The sequence below is a fragment of the Miniopterus natalensis genome, chromosome 9 (genome assembly GCF_054644295.1).
Source record: "Miniopterus natalensis isolate mMinNat1 chromosome 9, mMinNat1.hap1, whole genome shotgun sequence".
In the NCBI taxonomy this organism is placed as follows: Eukaryota; Metazoa; Chordata; class Mammalia; order Chiroptera; family Miniopteridae; genus Miniopterus; species Miniopterus natalensis.
In genome coordinates, this window is record NC_142089.1 from 47,693,061 (window position 1) to 47,713,783 (window position 20,723).

Sequence of the window (20,723 nt, forward strand, 5' to 3'; positions counted from 1 at the left end):
AGTCAGCACCGTTTGGTGCCAGTGCCTTGATTCCAATTAAGGCACCAACAGCTTCAATAAATATCTTCTAAAAAAAAAAGATTAATCATTGAAGTAATTCTAGAAGTATACAGAAATATGAAAAAGACACTCTTCGTTGTTTATTCCAAAAATCTAAAGTAACATGTATAGGATGAAATGCTTTATACCCACAAAGTATCTCTCAGTCAATATAAAAGATTTAAAAAATTGGAAATCTAACAATTTGAATGACATTTTATAAATGCCAAGTAACTATTATGAAACATTCCAAACATGTTTCTATATTTTCTTTAATTTTTTTTGTGGTTGCAGATATGACAATTCACATCTAAACACTTCAGCATGCATCAACCAAAGATAGGTTTGAAAATGTTCTTTATAACTGCTGGACATTTTTTCAAAGTCACACAAAGCACAATTCACAAGTAATCTTGGGTATCAATACAGACTTAGGAGCTTCTTACATATTCAATGTTTCACAATAAATTAAAATTATTACTCATTTTTAATTTCTTGAAAATGTTTATCATTTTCTTGCTTTGTATGTTGCTAGAAGAGTGATGTCAAGCTAACTTTCCATTTTTATTATTTTCATTTTTATTTTATATTTTTAAATTATTTATTATTTTTTTAGCTTGGAGACTCAAGTGGTCTCTTTTTCCTTTTAACTTAAGGCCTAATACTAAGATACAGCTAATACTAATACTAAGACACAGCTAAAAGTTAAATTGTTCTAGATCAATTCTCCCAGACACATAGGAGTCCTTTCAGTATGGAAATTCAGATCTCCTTTTATTTCTGAAAAGTTTTTTCATCATAATTTGAAATATTGTTTCTGTTCATTTTTCATTTGTTCTTCTGGTTCAAGTTCTTGGATTGGATTTTCTCCATCACTTTCTCTCTGATCCTTTTAGCTCTCATTTCAGTTTCAGTTTCTTGACTCTATTTCATTTCTATTCTTTATATCTTTTACTGAACTTCTGGTAATATCTATCATTCCTTGGGTACCTTGTAATTTAGTTTTCACTTCAGAAATGATTCTTGTATTCTTTCATCAATTTCTTTCTAGAGTTCAGTCAGCTCCTGTTTCATACATCTTCCTGTTTGTCCATTTCAACTGTGAGTATTGGAGTGTCTGCTTTATGGTGTCATTTCATAATGCAACTGCTTGTTTAATATAGGTTATTTGTGTTCCAGTGCCGAGTTTCTCGTTTCCTATTTTGTGGGTTTTCTTTTCTTTCCTTTCTTTTTATTTGTCCTTTCATTCCCTCTCCCCGCCCCCCCAGTAACTCTGTACAGATGTTTCTTTTTTTTTCTGTTGAAGATTTTTTTCCAGGACCAGCAATAGCAAGTTATCTTGTGATGGGGGAAGAAAGGAGAGAAGTTGGCTTATTAGGTTTCTCAATTCAAGGGCACCCTCTTCTGTGACAACACTGGAGTGTGGTTTCATTAATAAATGGTACCTTTCGTGATGGTGGTGGGAACAGAATTTGTCCTTTTTTTTTTCATTTATCATATTTCCTTTGAACTCAGCTTCAGCTGCTTCTTTCTTTCCCTTCATCACTGAGCCTCCAAGGAACCCCCGCTGCCTCTGAAAGGTACCTTCCATTCTCTCAGAGTTAGTGCTTTCCCAAGACTGTCACCCAAGGTCACCCACACTTTCTGAGTCCCACCTCTCAAGCCCTCAGAACCCAGGGCTTGTAAGTCAGAAACTGAGAAAACTACAAATGTTAATTTCAGTTTATATATGGCCACCATCCTGAGGGGACCTGAATTTTCTCTCACAAAATGGTAGTTTTCTTTCTTAAAGCCATCTATTATTGCTCTCATTTAACATTTTGAGTCCCTCCTAAAAGGAAAGACTTTTTGTATTATCTCTTTTCAAGATCCTTCAGTAAGAAGATATACTTAAATAATTTAATAAGGGAATAATTTCCACATGGAAAAAGCTGTGTATTCCTATTTTTTACTTTACTATTTTTAACTGTGTTTTTGTAGAAAACAATAATAAATGGAATTTGTTTATACGATGAAAGGATTGTGGATCTAATACAGTAATGCTACCATCTCAAGTCACAATGCAACAGAAATATTGTCAAAATCCTCTGTATAAGTAAGTAAAATAATACTGCTGGCAAAAATTCTGAAACCTAAGAAGTTAGTCTTTACAAACTCTCATCTCTTTTGTGTTCTTTTACTTTCAGAGATGCCCGGTGTCCTCAAAACTCTTCCTCTTCTGTGCTATCGAAGCACTCCTGAATTACACTGTGAAATTACTTACTGTGTCCACATCTAAGGCCAACGCTGATTCAGAAAGAGGTGAACTTTTTATTCTATATTGAGACACTGAGATTAGATTATCATGTATAAAATGACATCACTTACTGTGTGCAGAAGGCCAAAACATCTTTTCCAACACTAGAAATATATATACACAACTAAAAGAAGAGGAAAGCAGGGGCACTGTGCTGTGCCAAATACAAACTAAAAATTAAGAAGATCAATAAATAATTCAAGACACGTCATTTAGGGTAATCCAAAGTTATTAAGAGGAAATTATTTAAACATATCAAAAACAAACACTGGAAGCTAGCCAGTGAGTGTAACCTCTGAAACATCATAGCTCAAAAGAATTATCTGAAACTAAAACTACATAGAGAAACCAAATTAATTTAATTTTATCTTCTTGGTAAAAAAAAGGGTAGAAAAATCCCTACTCCTACATGGCATTTTTTAAAATGCTCAAGCATTCATATAAATGGCAACACATATTGTTGTACAAGAGATACTTGACAAACCTGGGACCCTATGACATTCCTGAAAGTTTAAAGACACTCTAAGGGAGAAGAGAATTCAATTTTATTGGTCAATAGAGACAAACACAAAAAGCTATTACAATTCCAGACAGGTCCCAAGAGTCACTGAAGATTACTGTTGTGAAGACAGGTTTTATAGCAATGAGACAACAATCTAATGCATCATCTTCCTTGAAATGAGATCCCCTCCTAAGCTCACAGCATAACCGTTCTTCTAATTATCAAAATGAAAACCTTGTGAGAGAAGATATTAAAACATAACTTTGAAGAAGCACACGGAAAGTGATGAGCCAGGAGAAAGAGACATAATTTGACACAGAAAACAGAAAGTCAAGTCCCAAGAGATCTAAGTTACGTTAATTCATGGCCCAGTTGTTGAAATGCATCTAATTTACTGTCAGCTTGCAGTGCAGTATAAAAATACACATGCTAGTTAAAAAATACCTCCCAAGCAACGCAGTAAAGCAGTTGTAACAAAATTCCAGAAAACAAGCTCTAGTTCTCATTGAGGAACTTTAGAAGTAACCTCTTAACTGGCAGAAGTTGTAGGCAGGCTTTCCAAAAGTTCACAATACCAGCTAACTTGTATACATATGGAATTATCTTTGTAGAGTCAAAGGCAATTCTAAAATAAGAGTTGTGAGAAGCGGTCAGAGAAAGACCTGTCAGAATGTTCGAGCCCTTACCCCGTGCAAGACACTCTACTAGGCATATATAACTAAAGTTGCATGTGCATTGTTCTAGTCGTTTCACTTTGCTTTTACGTACATATCTCTGTAATCATGAAAAGTATTTAGAATATCCATAGTGTCATTAATAAATTACAGTCTATGTATAATTCAGCCACTTTTCTCAATATTGTTTTTGAGATCTAAGCATGTCAGCATGATTATCAATTATAGCTCATTACTGTTAATAGCTATATGGTATATGAAAATGCTCCATTTTATTTAGACATTCTAATATTGATGGACATCTGCTTCCAATTATTTTTTTTTTAGAAATAATTTTGCAATAAATATCCTTCATCTACATGTACAAGTGATATTCTACAAAAGGGGTAAACCGTAGCCCACAGGCCAAATCTGGCCTGTAACCTATTTTTACATGGCCGGTGAGCTAAGAATGGTTTTTATATTTTTTAATGGCTGAAAAATAAATCCAAAGAAGAATACTATTTCATGCCAAATGAAACTTATACAAAATTCAAATTTTAGTGTTTGTAAATAAACTTTAATTATAACATAGCCATTCATTTGTTAATGTATTGTCTATGATCACTTTTTCAATACAGCAGAGTATTTGCAAGGAGACCATATGACTTACAATGGCTAAAATATTTACTATATGGCCTTTTACAGAAAGTTTGCCAATCCCAGTGCTAGAGTAATTATTTAGATGTGCACTTCCTGGGTCATAACTTGTGTACCTATTAAATTTTGCTAGAAACAACCACAATGCTATCCAACAGGGCTGTATGAATTTACACTCCCACCAGAAATGCATTAAGTTCCCATTTCCATCCAACATCACCACTTAATTTTCTACAAGTAACTGTATCTCACTGTTTTAATTTCCATTTCCCTTTTAAATACATATTTATATGGTCACTGAACATGAGTCTTTCCTCTTTCTCACACTGTATTTCCTTTGGTCATTTTTCTATGGTGGTGGTGGTGTTTTTTTAACCAATGTGCAGAGTTACTTATATAACCTGGACAGAAATTCTTTGACATATATGTTGCAAATAATTTCACCCAGATTTTCCTTCTCTTTTAACTGTTTGCTCTTTTCTTTGCTATGTATGATATTTTAATTTTGTTGCAGTAAACTTTATCAATCTTTTATTTGCTTTGTATTGGGTAGTATGACATCTTTTCTTACTATTTCTCTACTCTTATTAAGTTTAATAATTATTAAATGGTAGATTCTTAGGTTTTCTATTATTTGGTTTGTAACAAACACAGAGAACGTTTGCATATTCCTGATTCTTATACCTCCTATTCTATCCCCGTCTTCTTGCATTAGTTGGGATTTCTTATGCCATGATGAGTAGATGGAATTATAGCACCTTATCTTGTCTGGCTTTCATTCAGATGCTTCTACAGGTTCACCCTAAAGTATAATGTTCGCTACTGGCTTTAGATACACAGCCTTTATTAAGTCAAAGCAGCTCCCTTTTATTTCTAGTTTGCTAAGTCATGTTGCTTTTTTTAATCATTAATGATTGATGAATTTTAATCAAATGCTTTCTCTGCATCTACTGAAACAATTACAAAATCTCTTTCATTTACTGTAATAATATGATGAAATATATTAATCTATTTTTTTTATTTTAATTGATTTCAAAGAGAGGGAGCGATAGAAACATCAATGATGAGAGAGGGTCACTGATCGGCTGCCTCCTGCATGGGCCCTGCTGGGGACCTAGCCCGAAACTTGGGCACATGCCCTGACCGGGAATCAAACCACGATCTCCTGGATCCTACATTGATACTCAACTGCTGAGCCAAGCTGGCTGGATCATTAATCTATCTTCTAATCCTAAGTAACTCCTGCAATTTTAAGATAGCTTCTATTTTTATTTTTTTGAAGTATTTTTTTTATACATTACTAGATTTGAATTTTATTTAAGATTTGTACATCTATGATCATAAGTGGGGTTGGTTCTGTATTTTTTTCATACTCTCCTTGTCTAGTTTTGATTTCAAAATTAACTAGTTCCATCCAAGAAGTTAGGTAACATGCTTTCTTTTTTCATTCTGTTCATATATGTCAGCCCCACATGAGTTTGATAAATGTCACAGGTAATAACCACCTAATCCTATTATTTGTTTGCAGTTTTTGGGGAGAGGGTACATATTTTTTTACAATTGGAAAAAAAAGATTTTTATTTTTTATTTTACTTGATGGCTATTTTTAAAGTACTTTTTCCTCTAAATCCCCTCTAAGTATTACTTTAGCCACATTCCAAGTAATATCTGTACCCATCTATTGAAGATGTCTCATGTAAACAGCATATTTGAGGGCTTTGTTTTTAATTTGATATGACCACCTTTTTAAATTCTATTTTTCTCCTGTACTGTTTTTTATCTTATTTCCTCTGTTCATTTAGTGGTCTTTCTCAAAATGTAAAATTAATTCTTACCTTACTAGCTAAAGCTCCTAAAAGAAACCCTCAGAATGCTTTAAAACCAATCATTTCCTCTCCTTATACAATATTGTTATTAAATACATTAGTACTTTATCCTACTTCCCAAATAATTATCATCATCACTATTATCATTACAATCATAAAAAAGGCTTAGTTTTTACTTCAACTTACATTTTTACTAATTCATGAGCAAAGCACTCCCCCTTCTACAAAAACACTTCTCCTTCCAGCTCCTGTCTTCTTCAAAAAGTTTATTCTTTTAGATGTTGTTTAATTAAGGGTGTACTGATTCAAATCCTCTCAGTTCGTGTGTTTGAAAACGTCCTTATTTTTCATTTATTAACGATAGTTTAGCTGGGTAACCAATTTTAAGCTGACAGTAATTTTCTTAAGCTTAGCTGCTAACAAATGGTCCCAGCCTTATGTCCTGACCCTCACCACAAAGCCATTCCAACTCAAAACTCTGCATTTCTGTATCAGCAGTTACCACTTAGGAAGCCTTGTCTTCCGTGTTTACTTATCACATGGGTTCTAGCCCCTTATATGTTTTTCTCCAAGAGATTTCCCTTTTACTGAGGAAAGTGGAGCTTACTATTGAGAGGCACCGTTCAGCAACGGGCTCTTGCAAATACTTTCTGCCTCACAGATATTAGGGCCGGAAGCAGCATAAAGCACACGATCCCCTGTAAAAGTGTGCTGGGATTAAGGTGCCACTGGACACATCAAGGGTTAGCTCTTATCAGAGGAACCCCACCCACAGACAATCTTTTTATGGTAAATCTAAGCAGACCTTGCAAAGAGAGACAGAAGAGTCCGAGCTCACTGCCAACTGCTTAGGAAAGCTGCATGTTGGAACATCAGCTCCGACTATGGAGGAACACTGCGGGAAGTTACGCCTCTGCAGCACCTTCTACTGAACAAGGGGGCGCCACCACTCTTATTTCAATCTGGAAAAGCCAGAAATGCCATTTATCAAACAGCATTTTTTTGTCTCCACACAACTACTTTCTTGCTAGTTCAGCTATGTATTTAAAGATGCTTTTTTTTAGCAATTTATGGAGTATCTAGGTACTTTATAACAGAAGAGTTTTTCAGAAAAGTCCAGTCAGTAATAATACCAAAAATGAAGTCAACTGATTGTTCTTTATTATTAACTTCAAACCACTTCCCTAACTCATTTATATCTCTTGTTCTGGAAAAAGTGAAATGTTCCACCTAATTCTGACTATTCTAGGGTATCCTTTTATTGAGAAATGTTTTCTTCTAATGAAATTTCAACCTATGGATGTCAAAGGCCATTAAAGTCAAGCTGTGTTTTTATATCTAAGGTAAAAATGGGATTTCTCATATTTAGAGCGAACTTTGCTGACAACTTTATTACTAAAAGTTACCTAATTTCTGGATACTCAAGGTTTTACTGTGCCTAATTTTCAAAGATTTAGAAAGGAAGAAAAAACTACCTTTAACACTAAAATTATACAAGAACCATTTTAATCATTTTCTAAATCATAATTTAGGAGATATTTATTATACTAAAGAGAAATCATTATGCACATCAATTATTTTTAAAGCCTAAGTTAGAGCTTTCCCTATCATTAGATACAAGATTTTAAATGTATATATCATGTTTATGCAAAGCAGTTAGAGCATTTATAACTCCTTTTATTACATGGAACAGAACTTGAGGGTGGTATCACTAAGTCAGAGATTGCCTATATTCATAATTTATTTCTCACATATAGCTCATTATTACCTGTCTCAATACCTTAGAGCAAAAGTGCAAATGATTGTCCTAAACCATGCAATCTTTAAATCACCTAATAGAAATTTACTCCATCTCTCAAATATATAATCTTAACATACATATCTTTGGTATAAAGAAATAAACATTTTAAAAATTAGATATGCATACTTTAATACAATCCAGTTTAAACTGCTCACCAAGTATCTGAATCTCTGACTGGTAAAGTCATTCAGACCAATTAAACTAGGTTCACTAAAGTAATTCTCCAGCCAGCATCCACACTTAGTTATCACATGACAATTTCAGGTAGTCCAAGATCATATACTTTGAACTCCTGTATTTCATTAACTTTAGTTTGTCATCACTTTTGAGAACCCATACTGGAAAATGTTAACATTAGAAGCTAATTCATCAGATGAAGGACAAAGAGAGGCTCTTAATATTGACATTAAAATGAGGTTGATCAATCTCACTGAAAAAGACATTCCATAACAATAGCAGCTGCATGCTTCCCTTAGTGAAAGTACTTTCAGAATAATATGTGACAATGTCATCCAAGTAAAGAAGGTAAGAAATTTAGAATATCACCAAGTATGACAAGAACTTTGTATACCTAAATTTCAAAAAGAGAAAGATGGAGGACAGAATTAATCATTAACGTTTGCTTCATGAAGAAACATAGTATGTTCCCTTTCTTACATAAACATTAATTATTTATATTACTAAGACCTGGCAAAAACAAATATGATTTTTTTTTCAGTCTCCTGATGATTTTTATTTTTGTGAGAAAATTAATTTTAAAATAAGCATTTTTTAATTAACTGCAGAAATGTATCTATTCCATTTGTAAAAAACACATTTTAAATATTTACTATATCAATTTAATGAAAACTCACATAAATGACTTTACTTACAGTTTTAGACAGTTTGGCTTTATTAAAAATAATTCGTCATGAAATTTCAAATTATTGATTACCTCTGAGAAAATCATAGTATTCCAATTCCCTTAAGAGGTGTGCCTCAAAATTGGTATCGATCACGAAGGATATGGCTAGCAAAGACCTCAAGGCCCTGTCATTTTTCCAGGTCCTTATTACCCCCACAATAAAACCTATAGATGTTTAATGCCAACATTATGAGATCAGAATGAGTATTATAAAAAAGTATTATAGGTTACAATAAAGATTAATATTCCTAAGATAATTATTGGTAAGAAAAACACACACAATGAAATAAGCATAAAGTCCTGAAATAGTGTTTTGGGGTTTTTTAAATCAACTATATAGGTAAGTATGGGAAGGCCAGAATGGACAATATGCATCATGGATGATAAAAATACAAATCAAGTTATAGAAATAGAGCTATAATACACCAGATAAATATGGTGACACTCCCACTATAACCTTTTGCACTAGAAGAGAGACCTCAGCCTGGCTGCGATGAGTTTTACATGGCATGCTCTTAAAAATACACTGACAACGTATGCTCGTCTTACATACATTATTCCCAATCCTCACGATAACTACGAAGGTAGAGTGTCAATCACCCTCTTCCAGATAAAATATCTGAGTTTCAGACAGATTAAGTAATATGCCTGAAAAGATAAAGCAAAAAACTAAACTAAATTTGAATGCAAGTCCATTCACCTCCATACTCTCTCTACTATATCAAATTGCCTTAAAGGTTCCATCTGGCACTGGGAGAGACAACTTGGCAGTATCCCACCTACAGAATACTTGAAAATCAGGCAAGAAAGCATACCATGATTTCAACAAAAATGGCAATTTCTGGAATGGGATTACAGATTTATATTATTAATGGAAATATCTTCTGCCTCCTGCTTTCCCTAACAGCTACAAACCTAAAGTGTTATATATAAATCAATTTTTTTAAAACTTCAATTGAGTTTTCCCCACTGATAAATTATAACTGCTTTACTTTATTATCAATTAATCATAAATAATCTTCACACAAACATAAGATTTTTTTGAACCTTCAATTTCTTATTAAGTATTTAACAATATGCAAACTATTCCTAAAAATATGTCAGAAGAGCAGTGATTCAAAAGGATCCTGTTATTTTACCTATTTTATAACCAAAGTTCCATACTACTGTATTAGGCTTATTAAAGCAAAACAACTTACATACAGAAAGAAATTTTTACCATCTTTTTTTAAACTGGTAATTCAATATTAAAAGTCTTTTTCTTCTGTCAGTGGTCTGAAGAAACAAATATCATGATTTATTTGGTGGTATAATCTACCTTCAATCTTCATCATTAAAAAAAAAAAAAAATGTGTTCCATATGTAGATATGTAATGCTACTGCCACCTTCTGGTAAAACACAACTTCCCAATTCTTCACAGTACTCCAAATGAGAAACCTCCAGTTATGAAATACTTTCTAATACTAGATTAATTAAAGCAGAATTTTGCAAATAGCCAAAAATATACTCAAAATGGGATTCTAGCAATAACTGCTACCAGTACATGCAATATGTTCTTTCAATAATGCTGAACACTTATTAAGCATGTTACTATATTTGAGGCACAGAACTGTAAGAGCTTTAAAACAAAATGAAAATTAATTATCCTGAAATGGAGTTATTACTCTCACTTTAAAGATGAGAAAATGGAGACTCAAAGAAGTCAAGCAGTCTGCCCAAGGTTACACAGTTAGTAAATGGCAGAGGCTCTGAATTCAGGAGCTGATTCCAATGATCTTGACTTTGATTACTATGCTGTAATACCCTCTATAATGGCATATAACAGACACGAAGTTGATTTAACTCATTTAGGACATTAATTTGGTGGAGTAGAGCAATAATATAATTAGTAAATAGACCAAGAGAATCACAAAACATAGGTTCAACAAGTTAAAAGAAACCTTAAAGGTCCCAGAATCTACCTTTCCATATAATTCAGACTTTTACTCCCTAAACATCCCAATAGATTAAGTTCTAATGTTATATTTTATAAATTATACCATACCATTTTGAGATTATTCACAATTTAAAAATTTTAGGTTCTATATGTTTAATGTTTAAATTAAAACTAACTCTGCTTTGATACAGTTTAAATATTAATAAACACTCATTGGAAATTACTATCCCTAGTAAACATATCTACTAATTTACATTGAGAGGTTTACTTATACAAAGGGACAGAGTACTATATTCTGCTATAGTATTACATATACTTATTCTTAAAAGTCATAAACCAACTCAATGGATGTTTTGTTAATTGTAGATAGTGAAATAAATTGTTTTTAAAAATCTTCCCATGAAATGATCAACATATTATCTTGAAAACAAAACAATAAGAACCTTATATGTATGTAAAATGAGAAAATGGATAATTTATCAGTTTTGGTTTCTTTATAAATCAAATAAATCACATCTAATTTATGTTCTGAAAGTCTGCTTTCATGAAATCTTGAATAAATGAAGTGACTAAGTTATAAATAACACTATAAAATAAATGGCCCAATAAGATACTTTAGATAATACAGAATTATACTGAAGAATAAATTAATCACTTTGAAAAATAGAGTAGTATGTAGAGTAGTAGGGGAGAACTCCTGTCAACTACGGTTTGAGCCATTTCGGTGAATCCTTAGTTCATAGTTTCATAATCATACCAATTTACTATAAGCAATTTTCAGTGAATAGTTTGATAACAAAGTTTCATATTTCTCACAATCTACTTTGCCCAGCTCCAAAATAGATGTTTCTACTGATTACGTACATTTAAATTTTTATTTTATTTCCCAGTAAACTTTATACACAGTGACTAGAATTCACATGTTCAATGATATATTAAGTACTGTAGGTCCTTTATAATTTCATATAAATTTTTCTATCAGTTTGTTAATCTCTATAAAAAAAGCCTGCTAGGATTTTTATTGGGATTGAAGGTCCCAGAATGCAGTCAATATAAAAATTAATTATCCTTCTATATTTGAGCAACAAATGGAAAATAAAATTTTAAAATAGCATCAATACCAAAAATACTTAGAAATAAATTTAACATAAATTATGAAAGACACCTACACTAAAAACTATAAAACAACACAGAGAGAAATTATAGATCTAAATAAATGTAGAGATATGTTCATGGATCAGAGGACTCAATATTGTTAAGGTGTCCATACTCCTCAAATTTAGAAACACAAAGGATCTAGAATCATTAAAAGAACCTTGAAAAATAAAAACTGGTTAAGGACTTACATCCTGATTTAAAACTGACTATAAAGCTAAAATAATCAACACAGTATAAGAGTAGTATAAACAGACACATAGGTCAATGCAACTCTAAGTCCAGAAATAGACCCACGCATGTATGGACATGTGATTTTTATACAAAGGCACCAATATAATTCAATAAGGAATTCAATCTTTTTGACACATGGTGTTGGAATATGGAAAAAATGAATCTCAACCCCTACCTAATACTATACTCAAAAATTAATTCAAAGTAAATCATAAACCTAAACATAAAAGCTAAAACTATAAAACTTCTATAAAAACATAAAGGAAAGTTTTCATGACCTTGAGTTAAGGTTAAGATTCCTTGCACAAAGGGCATTAAGCATAAAGAAAAAATTCATAAATGAATGTCATCAACATTAAGTCTACTCTTCAAAAGACATTAAGAAAATGAAAGACAAAGATTAAGAAAAAGTATTTGCAATACATATATTGGACAAAGAACTTATATCTAGAATATATAAAGAAATCTTCTAATTTAGTAAGAAAACAATCTAGTTGTTTTAAATAAGCAAAACACTTTAATAGGCACTTCATGAAACATGTATGAATGACAAATAAGTACATGAAATGACGCTCAGCATCCTCAGTCATCAGGAATATGCAAATTAAAATCATAATGGGATATTACATACCTATTAGACTAAATTAAAAAAACAACACTAAGTATAATTAAGAATATGGAACAACTATTTGTAGAAATGCAAAATGGTATAATGACTTTAAAAATAGTTTGGAAGTTTCTTATAAAGTTAAACATGCACTTCCACATGACCCAGCAAACCTACGCTTACATATTTAACTCAAGTGAAATGAAAACTTATGTTTGTACGCAAATGTTTATAGTGGCTTTATTCATAATTGCCAAAAACTGAGGGGGGCAAAAACAAATATCCTTTACTTGATGAATGGATAAATTGTATCACATGTATTGTTCAGCAATAAAAAGGAACTACTAATACATGTGACAACCAACAGGTATGTATCTGAACTGCATTATGCCAGTAAAAGCAGCCAGATTCCAAAACTTACAGAATGTTTGATTCCATCAACATGACACTCTGGGAAAAGCAAAACCACAGGGACAGAAAACAGATCAGTGGTTTTCAGGGATATGAGGGAAGGATTGGATAAAAAGAGGCATAAGGAAATTTCTTGTGGTGATGGATTGTCATGGTGATTGCCCAAGTGCATGCATTTGTCAAAACTCAGAATGGTATACTAAAAAGGGTGATTTTTTTGTAAGTAAATTATACCTCAATTTTTAAAAACTCAACGAAATGTACAAACTACAGTTGCATACAACATAAGTGAATTCCAAAAACATAATATTGACAAAAGAATCAAAACATAATATTTAGGTGATATAACTAAAATGAAGAGCAAAAAAATAAATTCCAGCCCTGGTGAGTTTGGCCTCAGGGGTTAGAGCGTCGGCCCGCCGACTGAAGGATCCCAGGTTTAAATGTGGTCAAGGGCAAGTATGTTGGTTACAGACCTTAATCCCTGGCCCCGGGTCGAGGCGAGTACAGGAGGCAACCAATGGATGTCTCTCTCTCTCTCCCCCTTCCACTCTCTCTGAAAAGCAATGGAAAAAATATCATAGAGAGGGAGGGAGTGAGAGGGAGAAAGGTCTACAAATTTAGGAGAGTGGTTAACTTTAAGGGGGTGTAAGAGGGTAGAAATTGGGAAAGGGCACAAGGGATGGGGCAGCTTCAAGTGTACTGGCACTGTTCTCCTTTTTTCAGGTGGTTACATGAGTGGTTATTTTGTGATACTTCATTGAGCTATCATTTATATTTTACATCCTTTTAAAAGAAAACAAGCTAAGAAACTCAGGGTAAATTATAAAAGAATAATATAAATATATATATATTTTTAGATGTATGCGGCATTTATATCTTGGCTATACCATTTATTAGATGTGTGACTTTAGACAGGTTTCTTAACCTTTCTTGGCCACAGTTTACTCATTTATAAAAAAAGAAAAAAGTACTCTGTTTTTTCTTGAGCAATGCCTAAGGAATTTCAATGTCTACATTTTGGAACACTAAAATGTGCCTGAATTTTCACAGCGATGACCTGGAGGCTATTTTCCCTACACAATAAAGACAAAAAACTGGTAATCTGAGTAATTCTGACATGGACTTACAAGGAGTTTCTAGAAAGGTCACTTCTTTCAGGAGGGCAGGCTATTTACTTGTCTGCATACTTATCAAAAGTCAACTCAGATGTAGAAGTTAGAATCAAATTACATAAGCCAAGATTATTACAATCAATCCACACTTTACCTCATTTGTTCTTGCAAATACAATAACACAATTAATAAGACATATGCAGAAACAAAGTGTTGTTACTAACTATATACTGTACCTTACTCAATTTCTAAGTTCCAGAAGACATATAAAAACAATTATTTCATATAGTTGCTTCAGTCGATTTATGTACTAAGTTACTCATCATTTCAGGTTTTAGTCTAGTATACTCTAGTACACAAAATATGAAATATAGTCTGAACAAATTAGTTCTGTTGCTTCCCTAATAAATGTAGAAAGTATTATTTTTTAAAGTATAACTGACAATTTAATAGCATCGACTGTATTTATATTTTTAAATTAAGATCTGAAAAAGTACATAAATATTCTAGCCAATAATTCGCTTAATAAAATCACTTTCACAATATCTGATCTCTCACGAATGTACTTTTCTCAAAACACTGATTGTCGTTCACATTTGCATACAAATAGCACCACATAAAAGATAACATTTGTAGCATCCATGCAGAAATTCCTGAAGCATGTTGGGAATTTAATTTTTCTAAATTAATTGCATATCCTATACCAGTATTCAATCATGAAACCATCTGTAAGCAATGTTCTAAGTAAATTTATTTATAAACACTAGAGGGTGCTCTAATTCAACAGTGCCTGGTGTCTGGCTTTGAGGCTTAAAATGATTTTCTCAATTAAAAATAAATTAAAATACTCTTTAGCACCACCTGTTTTTATATCCGAAATAGTACATGGCGATAATTTATGAGACAAAATTCCATTCTTCCAAAATATATAAAACAGTAGAATTCCACTGAAATCATTTTTTATTGTACAATATTATATACTTAATATTTTGTTAGGTGGGGAAAACAGAAAAAAGTACAGAAGAAATATAAATATGGTTCCTGCCTATAAAGGAAGTTAGTGCAGTGCTCATAAGGTTAAGAGAAGATATATCACCCAGCCGGAGTGGCCAGCAGTTGAGCAGGGGATCACAGTTCAGTTGATGCCCGGTCAGGGCACATACCCGGGCTGTGGGCTCAATCTCCAGTAGGGGGTGTGCAGGAGGCAGCTAATCAATGACTTCCTCATCATTAATGTCTCTATCTCTCTCTCCCTCTCCCTTCCTCTCTATGAAATCAATAAAAATATATTTTTAAAAAAAGAGAAAGAGAAGATATATCATATCTTATAGACTCAAATTCAAGGGAAATTACAAAATGAATTTGGTAAAAGACATACAGTGGCTCAATTTCAATTTTAGTTGCTAAGCATTAAGATACAGTTCAGCTATTTTACAAAGCTAATTTGAAAGTCAGTATTTAAACAGTAAATAAAAGTGTTATTATCTGCTGTTCTAAGAAAATATTTTTTAAAAACCAATAGCTCTAGAAAATTAAAAAAGAAAAAAAATCATAGGCCTTGAATATCCAGAATAGAAAATAATTAATAATAACATCAATTTTAAATTTAAAAGATGCATTTTGTGCTAAATTTTAAATTTATTCCTAAAATGTTCATAAGCTCAGTTACAAATCTTTATTTCAAAAATCAGAGTTATTTACATGTTGTTGCCTACTGGAAATCCAAAAAAGTTTCCTGGAGTGTGAGATTCCAACAAACAGCAGTAGACGATCACAAATAACAAAGTTCAATACCTAGTAAAATATGTATTTCAAGAAAATGGCTATTAACTGAGACACTATTTAATCCTAACAAAGTATTTTGCCTTTAAAAATGTTTACAGAGAAAAAAACAAACAGAACATTATAAATATTTCTAAAATTCACGTACCCAAAATCAACCTACTTCTCTCAGTCTCTCTCTCACATACACACACATACATACCTACACACGTGTATGAATGCAAACTCACTGCTCACTCACATACAATCCACTCCTCAAGAAGGGAGTACCTGGCTTATACCTCCCTCTTTCATTCCTTTACCAAGAGCCTCCAAAATAAATCCTAAACAGTGGCACCTGTTGATGGAGGATCACTTCTAATTTACAATAGCCCCAGATAAATCGTTCCAGATTAAGAGAATACAGCACAGGGAAAAGCCAGAGATATAACTGAACCAGACTCACAGACCACCCAGGCTCTAGAAACCAAAATACATGGCACTCAGAGAACTAATCAGATTGCTGGAGCCCAAAGAAATTCTGAACATAGAAACACTGAGTTTGAAGTACTCTGTATTTGGCACCTGCATTCTTTTGGCGCTCACTTCCCCATTTTATGTTTATCTGCCTGCATCTGCCAGATTCCTAGGGCCCCTATTACACTCTGAATGCCCAGCTGCCAACTTCCCTATTCAATGTCACATCATTTAGCACCTTCTCCTTCAACTGGTGACAGCAGACACATTCATTAGAGATTAACGTTTTAAATGTTCACATACCTCACCTTACATGAAGGTCTTCTGAGCCACTGTATACACCTCCATCAACAAAAAAGTATGGCTGCGAGACAGCCAGTTATAGGGAACATTTTAGTCATTTTTATCAAGTCTCAAATCACGCTACTACAAACTTTGTATTTTGGAGTTACAGCATAATCCTAATTATGATCATAGCTTCTCACTGACAGTACAGCTTCTGCCCACAAATCTGAAAGCATAGGGCCTACATAAAATGAAAACTGGGTAGAAATGTGCAATTTTATTTACAAACACAAACTTTCATCTCTTATTTTTATGTTACATAAAAATTTATAAATTGTGAGATGAGAATATTCTATTCAAATAATAATTTAAGATGAATACCTGCTTTCCATGATTCCTAAATCTGGTTGCAAACTAATAGTCTCTGTTGTAATTTCCACTTTCCGTACGCTTCCGAAGAAATCAGTTATCAGAACATTTTTAGGATCCCTCTGAAAAAGATCAGTGCGATGTCCAGGAGTAGACACACACAGACTTTTCGGACATACCTGAAACTGAAAAAAATATGTATGAATAATAAATATACATGTGCCTACACACACATACAGCTTTTATTAAATCCAATAATACTATATGGTAGAACGAAGTATATTTTTAAAGCTCTCCCAACCTAAAGATGCTACTGTTTCTAAAGATAAAAGTTTCATTGCTATCGTAGTGCTTGACATTCTAAAAAAGCTGCACAGACATAAGACAGGTGATAAAAAGGGAAGCATCCAGGGTGGGGAAAAAACACTAACCTTTTTGAATTATATGCTACAAAGTATATTTTAAACCCTCAAATGTAAGAGAAAGAACTCAAATGCAACACTATGACAAGAGAATTACTTTTTTTCTGCATCTATATCCATCTTGGGGGAGTGCTCTACCCAAGTGGTTTTTTTAAACATTTTGTAATCATGACCCTTCATTCAAACTTTAAACTCAAATAAAACATTACATGGCAGCCCAATATGTAAAAGAAGTTTAAAGTGGCGGTGCTCTGGATTGCAGGGAATTCAAGCGTAGCCTCCCCACTACGTATTCCCTTTGTTCTCCTGCTGTGAACCTAAGGAAACCTTTCCATAAATCAAGTAACTTGTTTAGTTTATTCACGATGAGAATAAACCCGCAGAGCCTCCCGACACCAGTGCTCCAAAGAATACAATCTAAAGACATGACTTCATCGCTACACAGATCTCATAATAATTTTTAAGTTAATCTTCTCCCTGATATCCCACATCAGCGAATCACCAAGGACAGACACACAGTCATTCACTCAGCAAAGTACAAAAAAAATACCTATTCCTACTGTTACCTTCACAGAAGATACAAAAATTGTTAAGACATGATCCTGTCCTCAGGCTTTAAGTCCAGTCAGAGATAAACAAACATAGCCAGGCAGAAAAAAAGGTGACAGGTTCTAATTCAGAGAAGAACGAGTTTCCAATAGTTTGGTAAGAAAAAGAGAGGGAGTGGTCTTTCAGCTGTTTTCTGAAGGAAAGGGAATATTAACAGATGGGATATTTTTTTTAAAAAAAAAAAAGCATGCCTAATAAAGCTACAGATGCAGAGACGTGCAAGGCAAATAACCTAGCTCGGGAGAAACACAAGACACATGGAGAACACGTTACAGGCCTGCGGGTAGGGCCCAGGGCCCACAGCACTTCCCACCTGTGCAGACAGGACCATCCGACCAGGTCATCACAGCCTCGATGAGAGACCGGGGACCGGCAGAGCAGCTACACTTTATGAAGCAAGGGCTCCAAGCACTATGCTAAGCAACCTGCACACATTCTCATTTAAGCTCACCAACAACTTTGAGGCACATAAAAATTATTACCTCTACTTCAAACTAAGGCTCAAAGAGATTAAGTCATTTGCCTACCATCACACTGCCTTCCCAACTCAGGAAAGCAATAAAAGGAAATACAAAGACGACCGCAGGATATAAATTAAGAAGCAAAGGAGGAAACAAAGTTGGGGGAAGTGCAAGAAACTAAAATGCCAAACAAACAGGCCAGAACAGATGAAAGGCTGAAGAAACAAAGGAAAAGGTAAAATAAAGACTGAAGTCCTAGGCATACTGAAGGCGCCCCTGTGTGAGCAACTTGGAGGGGTCTATTAGGCACCAGGAGAGGAAAGTAGGAAAAGCACAGCCAAATGAGCTTGAAAAGTTACCACTTCCCAGAAAAAATTTAATCATTAATTCCACTGTATTCAAAAGAACCATATAAACGGGTATTGTCATCACGCCCTTCATTCATTCACTAAACATTCACTGAGCACCTACAATTACTATACATACACATATATAATAATGCATAGTAAAACCAGTTACTATATGTAATTAAACTCTGTGGGTAGTAAGATGTACAAAGCATGATGCTTATACCTCTTACTTAAGAAGCTCAAAGCCTCAAGGGAACATTACAATCATAAACAATTACACAGCAATATTAAAAGCATAATAAAGGTACACAGCAAGAGTTATATGTTCAGAAAGGAAAGAACTTGCCTAGAGGATCCAGAGACTTCACATAACAGATGATCCTCTATAAATGTGCTCCTCAATTGTTACCAATGACACTATACATTTTTAAGGGACTAAACAACAAGCCGTCTAATATTTCTGCTCCCGAAGCCCTTAATAAAGTACTCTGAATATAGCTGATACTCAATTAGTTTTACTCTATACACATAACCCAACAGAAAATAGGTATTACACAATATCTAGAGATACGTCAAATCACTACACTACTTAACTTCAAGGAAACAGATCATTCTTACTAAACAGGATTATAATAATCATTCAATTAAAATTCAATTAAAGAACCGAGGTAGAACGACCAGATGAAATTAGAGAGGAATATTTATTATAAATTAAATATTATGCAGCAATAAAAAATAATGAAGTCTTGCCATTTGAGATAACATGGATAGACCTAGAGGGTAATATGCTAAGTGAAATAAGTCGGACAAAGACAAATACCATATGGTTTCACTTATACGTGGAATATAAAAATGTAAAACAAATGAATTAACAAACCAAAAAACACAAAAACAGACGCATAGAAACAGAGACCAAAGAGGGAGTTGCCAGAGGGGAGAGGGGGAGGGAGAGGGAGAGGGGGAGGGGAGGGGAGGGGAGGGGAGGGGAGGGGAGGGGAGGGGAGGGGAGGGGAGGGGAGGGGAGGGGAGGGGTAAAAAAAGGTGAAGGGGAATATAGTCAATAATACTGTGATAAGTTTGCACTGTGATAGGTGATCACCAGAATTGGTGGGGTGATCACACTGTAAGGTATAAAACTGTTGAATCACTATACTGTACACCTGAAACTAATATAACTAACATAATATTATATACTGACTATACTTAAATAAAAAAATAACAATTTTGAGCAATATAAAAGGTTTCCTCAGTCTTTCATATATAATCTCAATGGAAGAAGCATTTTTTAATCTACTAGACATTTAAAGTGGGAGGTGGATTTATTGTGAACTTTTGAGACTGTATGACATGCGTTACATAAAATGTATAATCCAAAAATGTGAATAAGCTTAATTAAAGTAACTGGAATGTAGGTGACTATAATTTTCTTATAGTTAAAGTAGAATTATACCAAGTTTTAATATTAAAATTCATATTAATTTTAACAGGCCTAAAAGACATATAACCTTAAAAAAGTAATTAGTAAGTAATACTATGTTATCAAATTTGATAGCTTATAGCAGTGGTTTTCAGAATTTTGCAGTAGAACTCCTTTAATAAGAAAAAATTTACCTAAAAGTTTTCTATATAATAAAAGAGATCAATGTAAAGCTACTTGGCTAAAGTGCTAGAGTCCAGAGACCTGCCTACTCAGCACTTCCTTCATTCTCAAGGCTACATGAAGGCAGAGACAGTGCCTACCTCTTTCACAAGGGTATAGCCAGAGCCTGGCACTCAGCAATAACTCAAGAAATACTTGAATGAATGAATAAGATATAAATTAATGGGGAAAAAGAGTGAATGTCATTGA

General features: G+C 33.4%; 1 protein-coding gene across 1 annotated transcript in view; it reads right to left on the reverse strand.

Annotated features, from left to right (window-relative positions):
* The window catches only part of PIGK (phosphatidylinositol glycan anchor biosynthesis class K), a 75,716-nt gene that overhangs the window by 32,233 nt on the left and 22,760 nt on the right, over positions 1 to 20,723 (reverse strand). Inside the window, exon 9 of the mRNA XM_016216789.2 lies at positions 17,045 to 17,217. Coding sequence (XP_016072275.1) covers positions 17,045 to 17,217 — 173 coding nt within the window. The remainder of the gene's footprint in view (positions 1 to 17,044; positions 17,218 to 20,723) is intronic.